This window comes from Anolis sagrei, chromosome 1 (genome assembly GCF_037176765.1).
Source record: "Anolis sagrei isolate rAnoSag1 chromosome 1, rAnoSag1.mat, whole genome shotgun sequence".
NCBI classification, from domain to species: domain Eukaryota; kingdom Metazoa; phylum Chordata; class Lepidosauria; order Squamata; family Dactyloidae; genus Anolis; species Anolis sagrei.
The window spans coordinates 93,061,059-93,077,953 of record NC_090021.1 but is presented as its reverse complement, the minus strand read 5'-3'; the positions used below and the strand labels follow the sequence as shown (position 1 = coordinate 93,077,953).

The window sequence follows — 16,895 nt, the reverse complement described above, 5'->3', positions numbered from 1 at the left end:
GAACTTTATTCAAAAGCTGTTACCCTACATGGAATATATATTTGGAATTTATTAATCCTTCACACACTTCCTGGCTGAAAGCCTTGCTTTCCCTTTTACTGTAACACCAATTCTTTAAAACCTGAGGAACTTTACCTGTTCCCCTGAAAGAGGCTTAGCATATTTCACTTGCTTGGAAGGAGGTCAGATACCGTGGATGTGCTGCCTTCTCTGAACAGAAGCCAGTTCAAGTCTTAGTGGAGAAAGTGGCCTCTTAGGTAAACCAGTTCATCCTAGAGAATGACTGCAGGTTAAGGTTTGTTATTTTTGGGGATGCAGTATACTAGTTATTATACTAGTTATTCTTCCTGGTTTTCCAAATCAGTAATTTCAAGCAAGCAACAATTTCTAGATGATAAAACATGAAGCAAAAGAGGTGCTATACTGTGTACCAGACAAAGGGAAATGTACCTTTGATTCTGTAAGCAGTAACTTCTATCATTCCATTCTATATTTCATGTGAACTACAGAATAACCTGATAAAACAGCAACCATATTTGGAGTTTTTGTGCTGTCAAAAAACAGCTTTAAAAGTATAAGGCTCCATGACTACATAGCAAAGCAAGCCCTGAAGCATTAAACTGCTATCTTAAGCCATGTAAGACAGACTGCCAAATTACTGTTGTGCAAATGGAATAAAAATTAAGAGGAAAATGTTATCACAATTACAAGGATTCTGAAGTAGATACTGGTCTAAATACATAAATTGGCACTTCATTTTCAGTAATATCCAGACACTGAATTTACGTGGCCTGACTCACTTAAATAGTTACGGTCATCTAATATGCCACATGAGAACATCTTTAGGATGAATTTGGCTCCATTGTCTTATGTTTTTTTTAGGGCAAACATTTCTCATCAGAAGGTATGGTCAGCAGTTGAAAATGAAGTAACAAGTCAGTATGTGATAATAACTCATATATATATATAGGGATATGGTATGTTTATTCACATGACCATAAGGGTAGAGTTGTGTTAGTCTGGAATCTGTATGCCCTTGAGAAAATAGACTTACAACTTCATCACACTCACATAAATCAGCGTCCTATGACACTATGCCGTCTTGGGGAAGGAGCCCTGCGCCAGCCATCACATGACATTGTGGGACTTTCAGCAGAGGCGCCGCCCTCAACAGGGGTGGAAGCATCATTGGACACTTCCCCCACAACATGGGAGGTTACCTCTGTACTGCTCCTCTGCAGAATGGCAACGCTTCCCACGTGTGATGGGGAAAGTGTCACTAAAGGAGCTGCGCTTGGGGCAACAGATTCACCCCACTGCCCCTCTTTCCTCTGCAAAGCAAGGCAACACCGGATGCTTCACCTGGCCTTTGTCTTGAGGCCCATAGAGTGTATGTACGCTGTAGAATTCAGTTTGACACCACTTTAACTGCAACGGCTCAATGCTATGGAGTCTTGAGGGTTGTTTGGTGTGGTACCAGCACTCTGGCAGAGAAGATAAAAGACCTTGTAAAGGTACAACCTCAATTTTCCATAGCATTGAGCCATGGCAGTTTAAGTGAAATCAAACTGCATGAATTCTACTGTGTAGATCCACTATTAAAGTCTATAAGTGTTTAAGCTAACAACTTTGTTCTCTCCATCTTTAAGGTGCTAAAAGATCATTTGCATACTTGATCATAAGGGCATCAAAGAAAGAATTGTCAATCAATTCAGTATGTGCTTGTATGAGATTAAAGGTAAAGGTTTTCCCCTGACATTAAGTCCAGTCGGTCCGACTCTGGGAGTTGGTGCTCATCTCCATTTCTAAGCCGAAGAGCCGGCGTTGTCCGCAGACATCTCCAAGGTCATGTGGCCAGCATGACTACATGGAGCACCATTACCTTCCCACCAATGTGGTACCTATTGATCTACTCACATTTGCATGTTTTCAAACTGTTAGGTTGGCAGAAGCTGGGGCTGACAGCGGAAGTTCACACCCAGATTCGAACCTGCGACCTTTCGATCAACAAGTTTAGCAGCTCAGTGGTTTAACCCACTGTGCTACTGGGGGCTCCTGTATGAGATTACTTACCTTAATAAAAATAGACTGTAACAGAGTGTGAGCTCATTTATAGAATTACTATTATATAATCCTGAATTGTTCTGCCACCAGATGTTATTGTTAATCTTGTCTCTTTTAAACAGTTTTTTTTCTCAGATGTCAAACGGGGACCAATATTTTGGGCAGGTTGCCAAGGGGAAAGGGACAATAAAGAACATCTGGGTTAAAATAGAATCAGGTATGCTTCCTGTCACATAAACACATTTTTATTCATTTGTCTAAGTGACACAAATGGAATCCAGTAGCATTCAAATCACGAATAGATGTTCCATCCACAATAATGTCAGATTTTAAAAACAGAATAATGTTGAAATTCTTGATGTGTAGGGTTGACAATCAGGGAATAGATGTTAGTAAGTTTATGATCTACCTAAATACCAGCTAAAAGTATTTATTTCAGTTAACTTAGTCACATGCTTGTAAAATAAAAATATTGTTCACATTCATACATTACTGATACACAGAGTTCTGCCTTTATGAAGGGATTTCCTGGCAGTTTGCTCAGTCTAATATAAAAGGAAAACATTTCCAACTTTAAATAAAGGACACCTATGTGTGAAGGGGCATATTTCTGTCCTCCATTAAATCCTAGCCTGAGAACCTGCACAAATTCGGAATTGTCTCCAAAGGACAAGGTGTTCTCTCTGCTTGCCTTGAAGTCACTTTCCCTGTTTTTCCTCACAGGAGGGCCTCCTGCTATTTTATCTGTTCTGGGTATCTCATAAAAAAATCTTCTCAGGAACACACCTTTGCTACACTAAGAACAGCCTATATTTAGGGCAGCTTTCTCCAGCTCACTATTTTGGACTACAGCTCTTATAATCCTTGTAAGTGCCCCCTGGTTTTTTTAGATGATCAGTTTTTTTAATGATCTGCTCTTTTGACCTTTTCAATTATAACCAGAACCCACACATTTGATGCATGGACCTTTCTTTAGGTCTATTTTGTTACATTTCCATACATTTCTGTGATTACACACTATATAATGATAAACAAAGCTAAATAAAGTCTGGCTTCTGCTCTGGTTCCTGATGAATAAGCAGGGGATACCGGTATCCTATGCTCATGACTAGGAGAAAACATGCTTAGAGTGCATTTACATTCTAGAATTAATGCAGTTTGACACCGCTCTAACTACCATGGCTCAATGTTATGGAGTCATGGGAGATGTAGTTTGGTGAGGCATAGCACTGCACTACTTGCCAGAGAAGATTAAAGATCTTGTAAAAATACAACTCCATAGCATTGAGCCATGGTGGGTAAAGTGGTATCAAACCGTATTTGATTCTAAAATGTGCAAAACTCATAATTTTCTCTGACCAATAATTCAGATATTTATTGGTCAAATGAGACCAATTTTTGACCATTTCCTGGATGATTTGGCTCTCCATCTAAGGTTGATATTGCTGCTGTAGCTACTGCAAAGCTACATCTGTTCTGTTTCAGCAGTTGAGGAACTGTGATCATACCACTTTAGTAAACAAGAGAGGTGCATTATATACACCTGAGCTATGATTAATGAAAGTATTCTTAGATCTTGAGCACACTTGTTCAGTAAAAAGAAAAGGCAAAAATATTTTGCAGCTTGAGGCACAGTATCAAATTAAATCTCTGGCCCACCCAAGTCAGTCAAATTCTCTTGGCCCAGAAGGCAGTAAACCTTGAAAGTGATAAAATACTGTATAAACAAATTCAGTAAAAATTTACTATCCATTCATGGCTACTTTGGTTTGCCAGCATAGTAAAAGGTATTATCTTTCCATCTTCATCGAGACATCAAAGAAGGGAAATAATAGAGACTTACACATATGCCATTGACTTGCATACAGAGGTGAGTTCCCAAACTCCACAATATTGTTTTCAAAAATACTACATTATCAAAGTTAATGCAAACAGTCCCACATAGAGCCACTTTTGGAATTTATTTTCCTAGCAATATATTGTTCCATGTCAAAGACAAAAATAAGTACAGGCAGTCCCCAAGTTACAAACAAGCTAAGTTCTTTACAACTGTTCTTAAGTTGAATTTGTATGTAAGTCAGAACACGTACATTTTTAAAGTGTAAATCAAGCCAGCCACACACACACACACATTATATATTTAGCTTTGAACAGCCGGACAGCATAGGGAAGGATTTGGTTTACTGTCTGTACCCTTTCAGAAGAATTCACCTCACTCTCTGTCTCCGTGATAATTGGATTTTTTTAAAATGGCTTGTTGTGGAAACAAAGATTGGTGATAAAACTTCAGTGGATATACTTTTCCCCCATGATAATAACTCTTTCAGGGGGTGAATTACCCTTCCAAAGGGCAGATTTCTCTCACTTCCTGTTATCTCACCCCTGCTCTTCATGAAGTCCTTTGTAACTTGAATGTTTGTATCTCGGGGACTGACTGTACTGTCTGAGGCCCCTTCCACACAGCTGAATAAAATCCCACATTTTCTACTTTGAACTGGGATATATGGCAGTGTGGACTCAGATAACCCAGTTCAAAGCAGGTTTTGTGTGATTTTTCTGCCTTGATATTCTGGGTTATATGGCTGTGTGGAAGGGCCCTGAGGTCCAGTTGGTCACTGTACAAAAAAGCGAATTCATTAGCATCCTCTTCTTTAAAAACACACAAATATGTAAGTGGGGATGGGAATGGAGGATGGGGCAGGAGAAAGCCAGGACACACTGACCTCCCTGATAATAAAGGCTTTAAGGGAAGAGCAGGGGAAACAAACTTTTTGTTTGGAGCAGGCACTTTGTAATGGTTGAATGGGCCAGGCCAATCCGATTCAGGGAAAATTAAAGTGCATTTCGTGGGAAAATGACCTGGATGTCCTTCCACGTAGCCCCAAATGCTTAAAACCATGGCTCAATGCTATGGAATGGTGGGAGCCATAGTCTGGTGAAGCATTGGCACTCTGCCAGAGAGGGATAATGGAAAGACCTTGACAAACACAACTCTCTTGATTCCACAGCACTGAACTATTGGCAGTTAAAGGGGTGTCAAACGGCATCAATTCTAGCAAGTGTCCTCAAACTAAGGCCTGGGGGCCGGATACTGCTCTCCAAGGTCATTTACCTGGCCCTCACTTAGGGTCAACCAGTCTGAAACTACTTGAAAGCACACAACAACCCTATCTCATCAGCCAAAAGCAGGCCCACACTTCCCATTGAAATACTAATAAGTTTATATTTGTTAAAAATGTTCATTTTAATTACTGTATTGCTTTAAAGTGTTTTTTGCACTACAAATAAGATATGTGCTGTGTGCATAGGAATTCCTTTTTTTTCTTCAAATTATAATCTGGCCCTCCAACAGTTTGAGGGACTGTGACCTGGCCCTCTGTTTACAAAGTTTGAGGACCCCTGCATTCTAGTGTTGACGCACCTTGGGGCCTCATCTACACTCACCAAGTTTCAGAAAACATATTACCTGCTTTAAACTGAATTATCTGGCAGTTGAGACTCATATAATCCCGGTTAAAGCAAATAAACTGGATCATAGGGTGATTGTAGATAGGGCCTGGCTCTCCTTCCCCATTTAGGAATCCTCCTTTCCCCTCATAAGAGACATCCCGTTCTTCCAAAGTCTTTCCTTTCTAGCGGGCCAGAGGCATCCTCGTGCGGTTTCTCGCGAGATTTCCCCTGCCTCGCGCCAGCAAAGGCCCTCAACAGCCTCAAAGTCAGCGCGCGACTGCAGCCCTCCCGGCCCAGGAAGGATGTTGCAAAGGCGCTGTCGTTGGGGGAGGGGACTAGGGGGGCGGGGATACGCATGCGCGCGCAAGATGGTGGCGGTTGCCGGGGACACACATGACTTGCGCTGAGGCGCTGCTGCCATGGAGTCGTCGGAGGGACTCCGGGATGGCCAGGAGGAGGAAGTGGAGGAGGAGGAGGAGGAGGAGGAGGAGGTGGGTGCGAGGGAGGCCCTGCATGCGGGAAAGGAAGAGGAGCAAAGCGGAGGGTCCCTCCCCATTCCTCCCTTGCCTCTTTGGAGGGCCAAGATCAAGGAGGCGACAGTCTGGGTCAAGCCTGGGCAAACTTGGGCCTTCCAGGTGTTTTGGACTTCAACTCCCATCATGCCTAACAGCCTCAGGCCCCTTTCTTTTCCCCCTCAGCCGCTTAAGCGGCTGAGGGGGAAAAGAAAGGGGCCTGAGGCTGTTAGGCATGATGGGAGTTGAAGTCCAAAACATATAGCTTCTAGTGCAAGCAAGGATTGGTGCTAAAGCTTCAATGGAGACAATTTCCCCCATGATAACCCTTCCAGGAGTGAATTTCCCTTCCTAGAGGAAAGATTTCTCTCACTTCCTAGGTTTCTCTCACTTTCTGTTGTCTCACTCCCGTTCTTAACTATGATTCGTTTGTAAGTTGGATGTCTGTAACTCCGGGGCTGCCTGTAATAATAATAAATAATAAAACTTTATTTATATACCTCTCTATCTCGCTGAGGGGGGCTCAGAGAGGTTTCCAAGTAACATCACCGAAACATACAAAGTAAACAGCATAACATAAAATTAACAAAACAACATTAACATAAAATTATCACAATAACACATGTATACTAAAAAGAATCCTGCCTATTCAGAGCAATTAAAAAGCCGGGCTAAGTCTAATGCAAACTCAAAATATGAGGGGGCTGGGAATTAAGTACAGTGCTATAACAGCAATAGCAGGTACGGGGAGTTGTGGCTGCTCATTTCCAGTGGTTCTCGACCTGTGGGTCCCCAGATTTTTTGGCCTTCAACTCCCAGAAATCCTAATAGCTGATAAACTGGCTGAGATTTCTGGGAGTTGTAGGTCAAAACACCTGGGGACCCACAGGTTGAGAACCACTGTATTAGAGGGATGACCAAGGTAATAGGTAAGAAGTGCAAGGCCATATTCAATAATGTTTGGGGCTGGACTAGAACTGGTCATTCTCAAAGGCTTGTTGAAACCACCAGGTCTTCAAGCTCTTACGAAAGGGGGGGAGGGGTGGGGCCTGTCTTCCGTTCCAGAGGTGAGGGGCACCCTCTCTCTCATCCCCACCAACCGTACTTGTGACGATGGTGGGAGCGAAAGGAGCCCCGCCCCCCGGAAGATCTTAGCATTTGTGGTTCATAGAAGGAAATGCAATCATGGAGATAGGCGGGGCCCAAATCGTTTAGGGCTTTATAGGTCATGACCTGCACTTTGAATTTGGCTCCGCAACTTATCGGCAGCCAATGAAGCTGTTTTAATAGGGGCGTTGTGTGTACATGTAATGGGGAGAGGGGAGGACTTTGCCCTTCACAATGAGCTTCCCTATCACTACTCTTACAGTGGGACCTTGATACCTGCTGGGTTTTAGTGGAGGATGTTATGGATGCCAACATCCGTGGATTCCCAAGTCCCATTGTATATATGTTGGCTTAGTAAAAGGGTGTCTCTTATATTGTTGGGATTCAACCTCACACTGCCCAAGTCTCAAGTCCTCAATGAGGAACAGTTTAGTTAGCTTAATATAGACTAAGGGTTAAAAAGGAACCCTGTGTTGCACAGCAGCGGATTTTACCCAGTGCCCAAAGTCCAAATGCAATAGACTCACAGACAAGAGGAAAAATGAACGGAAAAATCTTTACTCAGCAGAGATGAAACATAAACTCTCAATGTTGAATACAAAAATCAAACAGTGTAAGAAACTTACATAGTCCTCGTAAGTAACACAAAATAAGGCATCTTCATCTTAAATCAAATGAGAGAGCAAAACATAAACCTTGAGTAAATAGATATTCCACCATAGCCTCCTTCAGAGTAGCTTCTCCCTGCTGCTTTCTCCATGCTGCTTTGAGCATAGATCTCTGGAAAAAAAATCTCTCCACCACCCACACTGTATTCTAAAAAACCCATACAGATATACCCCACCGGGTGTGGTCCAAGCTTGCTGGTTGATCTACATTACCAGCTGTACATAATAATTAACACCATAAGGTTTTTCTCCAACACACACTTGGTCCTGCTATGACTTACTGCAACACCCCAGATGGTGCAGTGGGTTACATCACTGAGCTTACTGACTGAAAGGTGTTGCAGGTACGGATCCAGGGAGCGGCGTGAGCTCCCGCTGTTAGCCCCAGATTCTGTAACTCAGCAGTTCGAAAAGATTCAAATGTGAGTAGATCAATAAGTACCACTCCAGCAGGAAGGTAACTGTTCCATGCAGTCATGCTGGCCAGACAACCTTGGAGGTGTATATGGACAATGCTGGTTCTTTGACTTAGAAATGGAGATGAGCACCAACCCCCAGAGTTGGATGCGACTGGACTTAATGTCAGGGGAAAATCTTTACCTAGACTAAGGGTTTTCCTTCCTCCATGTCTCCTGAATGACAGTTAGGAATGTATCTTTTTCTTCTCTCTTGTCAGGAGAGATGTAGTAATTGAGTCTTTCACTCTTTTGGAAACCTTAGAAGAGATTGGTGTTAGAGTAGCTCAGACTCAGTTCTTGATTATTAAGAAATGCAGTTATGTCTTATTATTGTAAATAAACCTTTTGTGATTTTTAAGATTGGACTCTGCCTCTTTGCCTAAGCTCTAAATTCTTTATAGCCACATCACACAGCACTTCACGCTTCACGTGCTGTGAGCTGATGCTCAACTTTAGGTGTCCTGTTTGTTTTTGGATGCACTGCTTTATTATTTTTGTAGTTTGCCCAACATATATAACATAGCAAAATCAAGGTGTGCTTTTTAGATTTTTTTTTTTCAGGAGAAAGATATTTTCAAACCATTGATATAGATGGACAAATGTGAATCCATGTGAGTTTGTGGATATAGATGGACAAATGGACTATGCTGCCCTGAATATATCAATCTGCTTTCAGAAACCACACAGGGCCTGTTTAGTGTGAGAACTGAGGTGGGCCAGGGGTACCCTTGCTTGTGTCCCACTGCTGGGGCAGTATGAAATGTGAGGAGACGGCTTTGAAGACCCAACTGATGCCAGTGCTGGCATCTTTCCATACCAAGGTGTCATCTACACCAAACATCAATGCAGTATTGAAGAAAGTGGTTTCTCTGTAAAGATTGATTACATAGGAAATCCTGGAACTAGTTTGAGGCCCAGATGGTGATGACTACAGAGCACTGATGTGCAAAGGGTCAGTGTAGATAGCGCCAAATCAAAACATTGCTTTCTATTAAAGCTTTTGAGGAACAGTTTATTTCAAAGTGTGCATGTACATTGCTTTAAATTGTTGTAGCTTTTAAAGGAGTTTAAATTGGTTGCTTTGTCTGATACATATTTTATCTTGTTTAAAGAAAGAAGTTTGAATTATTATTGTTATTTATACTCTGATTTCTCTCCCTATGAAAGAGGGTCAAAGTGGCTTACAGTAAAACCAATGCAATACAATTTATACCTTTAAAATATACAAACCTTAAAATAGAATTAAATATAAATGATAATAAAAATAAACAGTTCAAATACTTAAAAACTGATTAAAACACATTCAGTTGTTTAGATTCTAGGCTCCTTGAGATACAGTGATAAAGAAGGGATGGGTGTGTTTTAGCAAATGAATAATAAATCCATAATCCTCGAATGGGGGGACCAACAGGGAGCTCTGGGGAGGTCTAGGAAAGAATCCTTCCTGAAATGCTGGTGAACTGCTGCCAGGCAGATTGACAGTCGTGAGACAGATGACTCAGTGCTGTGAGACACTTTCCAGATCATGGAAATAGATTACTGCCCTAATGTCATCTGTTAGCAGGCGCTAAACATAATGAAGCTGCTCTCTGTTATCATTGGGGTTTTTTTGTGGGTTTTTGTTTAGGTTTTTTTTAGTTTTATTTATTTATTTATTTATTTACAGTTCTTATATTCCGCCCTTCTCACCCCGCAGGGGACTCAGGGCGGATTACAGTAAACACATATATGGCAAACAGTTTGACAAACAACATTTAACAGACAAAGGCTATTTAACTTTTTTTTTTTTCTGGCCGCCAGGGGAGCTGCTGCTTTTCATCGTCCATCAACCACACCGATGAAGTTCTTCCGCATTCCACATTCCCCGGAGTCTTCTTTCTTTATGGCCTCATAAATTAGTTAAATTTAGCCTCCCACACAAGGTGGTCCCTTATTTTCCTACTTGACAGATGCAACTGTCTTTCGGGTTGCAAAGGTTTTGGTTCACGTTATCTACTCTAATCCTCTCTGACACAACTGCTGGCATTCACCGGGATCTCAGAACAGGGATCTGTTCTAATGCTGTTGCATGAGAGTATTTAAATCTACAGAAAAGTGGGAAAAGCAAAATGTAAGGTAAAGGTAGTCCCCTGACATTAAGTCCAGTCATGTCTGACTCTGGGGTGTGGTGCTCATCTCCATTTCTAAGCCGAAGAGCCAGCGTTGTCCGTAGACACCTCCGAGGTCATGTGGCCGGCATGACTGCATGGAGCGCCGTTACCTTCCCGCCGGAGCGGTACCTATTGATCTATTCACATTTGCATGTTTTTGAACTGCTAGGTTGGCAGAAGCTAGGGCTGACAGCAGAAGCTCACGCTGCTCCCCGGAATCGAACCTGCGACCTTTCGATCAATAAGCTCAGCAGCTCAGTGCTTTAACCCATTGCCATTATTTAGGATATGGGATTGTTGAATAAAAGGTGGCAGTTAATTCTGCATTGAAATGGCAGTACAGAGTATACAAAATATGGTTGCCATATTTAAGTTGGAGTAGTCCAGAACTGAGGCAAATGTGGTGTAGTGTTCGACCCATGTTCAGGGAAATCTGGATTTGAATCCATGGAAAACCTTTGGGTGACCTTGGGTACATCACAGTCTCTCAGTCTTAGAGGAAGGCAATGGCAACTTTCCTTGAATAAACCCTATGACGAAAATCCATGGTTAATTAAGTCAGAATTTATTTAAAGGCACAGTACAAGGATAAGTTTAAATTAGACGTGACTGCATCTTAGAATCATAGAATTGGAAGAGACCTTATGGGGCATCCAGTCCAACCCCCTGCCAAGAAGCAGGAAAATTGCTTTCAAAGCACCCCCAACAGATGGCCACCCAGCCTCTGCTTAAAAGCCTCCAAAGAAGACTTTGCCACACTCCTGGACACAGTTAGGAAGTTAGGGCAGCAGAAAACAAACTTGCTCCCACCCTCTCTATGACTTCCCCTCACATATATATATATGGTCATCATCTCTCCTCTCAGCCTTCTCTTCTGCAGGCTAAACGTGTCCAGCTCTTTAAGCCGCTTCTCATAGGGTTTGTTCTCCAGACCCTTGATCATTGTAGTCACCCTCCTCTGGACATATTACAGATTGTCAACATCTCCCTTAAATTACGGTGCCCAGAATTGGACACAGTATTCCAGGTGTGGTCTGACCAAGGCAGAATAGAGGGGTAGCATAACTTCCCTGGATCTAGACACTAGACTCCTATTTATAAAGGCCAAAATCCCATTGGCTTTTGTAGCCGCCTCATCACATTACAATCCTTTATCCACCAAATGCATATGTGTACTAAGTATAAAATCCATATGTTAGTGTGTATTTTATTTATTTAAAGGAATCCTACCGGTCAGTATTTGGATAAAGTCGTGTTAGTACAGAGATGCCATTTCGGACTTAAAACTGTGTGTCAAATGAGAGGTGGAGGAAGATGCATATCAGCTTCCATTGCATTAGAGCAAAATTTTCCTAGTGTTAGCTAACTAACTACTTTCAAGGACTTGGAAGGGACAAAGTGGTCAGAAGAGTATACATTTTTATCCTATTGTGTTACAAATGCAGAAAATACAAACATTGTGTAATTGCAACATAAAAGCAGAAGGGTGTAGAAAGCGTGTCTCCATGAACAAGGTGATTTTGACAACAATGTACTTGCCAGTGAGCACCATCTGCTGGGATTAAAAGGAACACTGAGCTTCTACATATATTATTTAAAAGTATACTGTAAACTTTTTCCCCCCCAGGAACAATTAGTCATGGTTGAACTGTCGGGAATAATTGATTCAGACTTTCTGGAAAAATGTGACAACAAGTGCAAGATCTTGGTAAGTTCCATTAAAACTAACCTACACCTTCATTTTTTTAAAAAGAGAACAATGACCCTTATTCAAAACTTGCAGAAACAAGCAGAATCATTTCTGCTGATTATGGACTGTTTCAGCATTGTTGGAGATTGTATTGCCCTATATCAAGATTATACATATTTTTCTTTGGCCATGTGTGGCCGGCAGAAAGCTATGATGAACTGTGGGTTCCTGTTATGTACACGCATTATCAAAATAGGCACGCACTTTACAAACAATAGCGATGTATTTTGTAAAGAAAAAAAATAAAGAAAAAAGAAAAGAAGCATGAAGTGTCTCTCTGAATTTTACAACAAGAGCACATACAGGGATGGGGATTTTGTGGCCTCCAGGTATTTCTGGGCTGCAACTCACAGCAGCCCTATTTAGCACAGCAAATAGTAGGGAATGTTGGGAGTTGTCAGATAACAACATCTGGAAGACTACATGATTCCCAGCCATGACGTATTTCAAATTTTGGCTGAGATTTTACTTGCTCCTGTAGGGCCACGGGTTTTGACACTTTTGCTGTAGACTTTTACAGTGGAGAATGGGAAGGCAAAGGCTGCTCGTTTTTTCTCTGGTCATACAACAGGAGCCAGGTTGTTTCTGCAGACAAAGCTGCATTTGGGTGCCATCTAGCTGCCAAGGAGGTGCTGATTATTCTTTTCTGCCACCCAAGAAAACACTTACATTATCCCAATCCTCCTTGTGACGGCGCGTGTGGCGCCTCATATATTTTGAACTGTTAGTTGCAGGATTTTAAACTGCCATTTTATTTCTGTCTACCTTGTACATGTATAGTTAAATTTCATTGGTTACTATAGCTGTCAATTTATTGTTGTTGTTCACCAATTGGTTTGTTTCCCCAGTTCAGTTGTTTAGGCTCCGCCCCTTCCAAGGGAGAAAGGGAAGGTTTCTCCCTCACCCTTTTTACCTCAGTAAAAAAAAGACTCATTGGATGGACGTGTCCAAAAGCTTGGCCCAAAAGCCCCTGGTCAAGGCATTTTTTACTACCAGTTCTTAAGTTTTACCCCTGAGTCTTATTCTTTATGTTCAAACCCCCTGAACAAACATGTGAAGACCTCAGGTGCCCTCACACCAGTTCTTTTGCACCATAGGAAGGTCTTGTCCTTCAATTTAGGCCACTGAACTGGGGTTGTGGTTTGCTCAGGCATCCATAACCATTGAGAGAGAGGGAACAGGAAAAGCTTCTCAGCTTGTTACTCCTGGGACCCTGGACTTAGAGTTTATAAAGTATCTTTTCCCAGTTGAAACATAAAGTTTGTGTCAAAGAAAGAGAACTGTTAACAATAAACATCATTTCGAGTTAACTGTTGTGTTCTGGTCCTTGGGAGTTCCAGTTTCCCTAAAGGAGGGCAAGAAAGCAATCCCCTGGGGAAAGCAGTCACGTCCATGCCTCTTTCTCTATAGCCCCAGGCGCGACGGCACACTCCTCATATGTCACTAAGAGTAAATCACACCTCTGTAAAGCACCCAAAGGAGTCCAGCCTTACAAATTTTGCCACGTTGAAGCGGTTTTCTGAGTATTCCTGGGATATAATCTATGTTTCACTTTTCTTTCTGATAAATATTCTGTCTTTTTCTTAGGGCATAGACACAGAGAGGCCCATTTTGCAAGTAGACAGATATGTGTTTACTGGAGAATATGAAGGTAAGGAGTTGGATAAGACTGTGCTATATGTTTTTGTAAACAGAAGGATCTCTGACTAGTTCTGAGAGATCAAGAAGCTTTTAAAATTATTTTTGATCTTGGTATTTCTTAGGTGTTTTCTGTTTAGAAAAAGAATCCCAGTCCCATGAATCCTTCATGCAGTGGCAAAATAAATAATCATTGGCTTTTGGGAAAGTATATAACATCCTAATAAAAACAGCTATTTACAGACATAGTATAATGGAAAAGCTGCATATGTATTTAAATCTATATTTTAACACCTGTGCCTAATTATCAATAGATATGGCTGGTTGGAGTCTTTTTCTTCAATAGACTCCAACCAGGTTACTACTTAACAGAAAATTCGTTGTTATCTCCAGATACCCTTGGTACCTGCATGGTGTTTGAAGAAGACAATGATCATGGTAAGTAGGATTTTAGATTAGAGTTCTTTAAAAACCTTTAAAAGCCTAAAAAGATTGCACATTTGAAAGAGTAAAATTGGATTTTGAATATGAATCCGTAATATCTTTTCTTCATAGTAGATGCAGATGGGAACCAAAAGGTAGAGCTAAAATATAAGTGCCACACAATGAAGAAGCTTAATATGACACGGACACTCCTCACAGAGAAAAAGGAAGGAGAAGAAAACACAGGTACTCCGATTATAGAAAAGCGCCCTCCTTAATATAATCGATTTTGCTGTCCTACTCTAAAAACCTCATTGGATATGTTCACCTAATTCCTACAGGATTGCATTGCTTGCTTCTCTTCCTGTGTTCCACAGGCTGTGTCCACAGACTGCTCCTCTTCTCTTCATATTTTCTGGCTTATGAAGTTATTCTCTTTGCACTTACTGTTTCCAGCCTGAAGAAACTAAGTTTTCCAATGGTTCCATTGGGCTCTTGACTCATGCTTTCTGATCCCCTTCACCTTAATTCTTTATAGTCCCAAAAGATGTGCCTCTTAACTGATATCAATAGGGCAGCCACCAACCCTAACCATCAGGTTGAGACACCCTGTTCTATTCTCTTGTTTTAAAACAGAATAATATTTTAGTTATTTCATTCAAGATATAAGAATAATGGATTGCTAATCTCGTTCTCAAGGTATGAGAAACAATATGAAGACCACTCATTGGCCTTTTTTGCAGATTAGCTGACTGATTTGTAATACATTTAAGAACAAATGTATCAATTGTCTGAGATATTTGCCTTTGTATATTGGATTAATATAAAATAGTTATTTCATGTATTCATGGTAAGGAGATACCATGAACAAGTAATCTAAACCTGGCAGTGGATTTTCTCTCCATTATAGAGAAAAATAGTTAGTGATCAAGTATAACTGTTGTCTAGTCAGCAGTGTTGTTTAATTGTAAATTAATTTATTATTTAATCATTCCTATGTGGTTGGCCATACACTTTGGTGTTGGTTACTATTTGGAATGCATTTTGATATACAGAGGGCTTTACAGAGTAAACGTCACTGCCTCAACAATTCGCCATCCAATATTTGACACTAAGGAAGTTGACAAAAAGTATAGAATGTATGGGAAGGGAGAGGGCAGGCTAACAAAGGATACATGTTGTGAAAATACACAACCACAAAAATCCTTGCAATACACAGGTACACATACATTGCCCTGACAACCATAATTGCAAACCTATTTCCCATCTCAATTAAAAAACACACCAAGTGCTTTCCATCTGTGATAGACAAATGCAAATATAGAATAATATCCATTTAAATATTCTCTTTACTCTCACTTCTGTACTGATCACTGCTGTCTACTTTTGACAGGTGGTAATGTGGAATGGCTGGAGCTTAAGGACAAAGATTTCACATACAGCCGGCCAAACCTGATTTGCAATTTTTTACATGAAAAAGAAGAGGAAACAGCTGAATCCCAGGACAAACAGGCAGAGGACTCTGTTTGGGAATCTGGTGACCCAGAAAATAGAGTTCAAAACCTTGAACCTGCGACGCCACCTTGTATTGAACTGGCTGACTCTGTCTCCCTTCTGGATGCCACTGGCTCCAAGGCAACAAACTCTCCTGTGAAGAGCCTGGAGGATATGGCTGTAGATGATCCTCCATCTTGAGGTCAAGGCAACAGTTGAAAGATAATGAATATAAAAAGTTCTATATGACATCTAGTTGGTATATATCATGTATATCATTAATTGGAAAACTGGACCCCAATTATTACCAAGTTAGTGGTAATGCAGAGTCAGTCCAAGAACTATGCAGCTGAATCTACATTTCCTATAAAGCTTTTAAGCTGTTCCTCCATCGTAATTACGCTGCACGATTAGCAAGTTCCAGCGAATCATTTTGTGGAGATGATTACTGTCCTATGGAGTAGAGAAATCTTAGGAACAAAGCAACAACCTTGAGCTTGCCTACCAACCCTTTGTAGAGTGCAGCTTTTATTTAGTGTTTTGTCTCCTGATGTCATCTCATTATTGCAGAATAGTGAAGTCCTGAAGTTGGTGCCTGAGTGAAGAAACGTCAACAAACCATTCCTGATTTTTTTATACCATACAGTTGTGTTTGCTTTTACATATAGTTTTTTACCTGTACAATCTGTCTTACAAAATAAAATAGTTTTGTCTTTACCTGCATGGATAAAGATATTGAACACCCCTTGAACTATTTTCTATTATTGATTGCTTTCATGCAAGAAATCATCCATTCCCCCTCCATGCATAGCTACTGGGTTGCACCCAGTTGTTTCCTTAGCTCTTCATCTAGTGGAGGCTTCCATGAACAGGAGGTGATTTTGGCAGCACTTGGAGCTGCATAGGAAGAAGCAAGTGAGTGAGAATTTGCCTCCACCTCTTGGATAATGTTGAATGGAATTTCACTCAAGAAGTGTTGCGACCACAAAAGTCACTATGCTTTTATGTTTTTCTCTAGCCACACAGTTTCTTAGTGGTTGCCACCTTAGTCATTGTTAAAGAAATGCTGCTTTGTCCAAATGATTTGTGAAAGTTTCCTACTTTTCATCCGTTTCTGGGCCAAGGCATGGTGGAACTCTGCCTGCATGCTGTTTTTAAAATGGCCCTCTTAGAAACTGATC

The 16,895-nt window shown here is 41.0% G+C and overlaps 1 protein-coding gene across 3 annotated transcripts; it reads left to right on the top strand.

Moving 5' to 3' along the window:
* Positions 1-5,869: 5,869 nt before the first annotated feature.
* GTF3C6 (general transcription factor IIIC subunit 6) lies at positions 5,870-16,431 on the top strand. 3 transcript variants are annotated; one of them, XM_067467096.1, is made up of 6 exons: positions 5,870-5,995; positions 12,039-12,117; positions 13,747-13,810; positions 14,191-14,235; positions 14,353-14,466; positions 15,614-16,431. In XM_067467096.1, the coding sequence occupies exons 1-6, from the start codon at positions 5,934-5,936 to the stop codon at positions 15,913-15,915; spliced, it is 666 nt and encodes a 221-aa protein (XP_067323197.1). In that variant the 5' UTR covers positions 5,870-5,933; the 3' UTR covers positions 15,916-16,431. The 3 variants fall into 3 exon arrangements, with proteins under 3 accessions (XP_067323197.1, XP_067323192.1, XP_067323189.1); XM_067467091.1 differs by having other exon boundaries at positions 5,870-5,998; XM_067467088.1 differs by having other exon boundaries at positions 5,870-6,001.
* Positions 16,432-16,895: the final 464 nt, after the last annotated feature.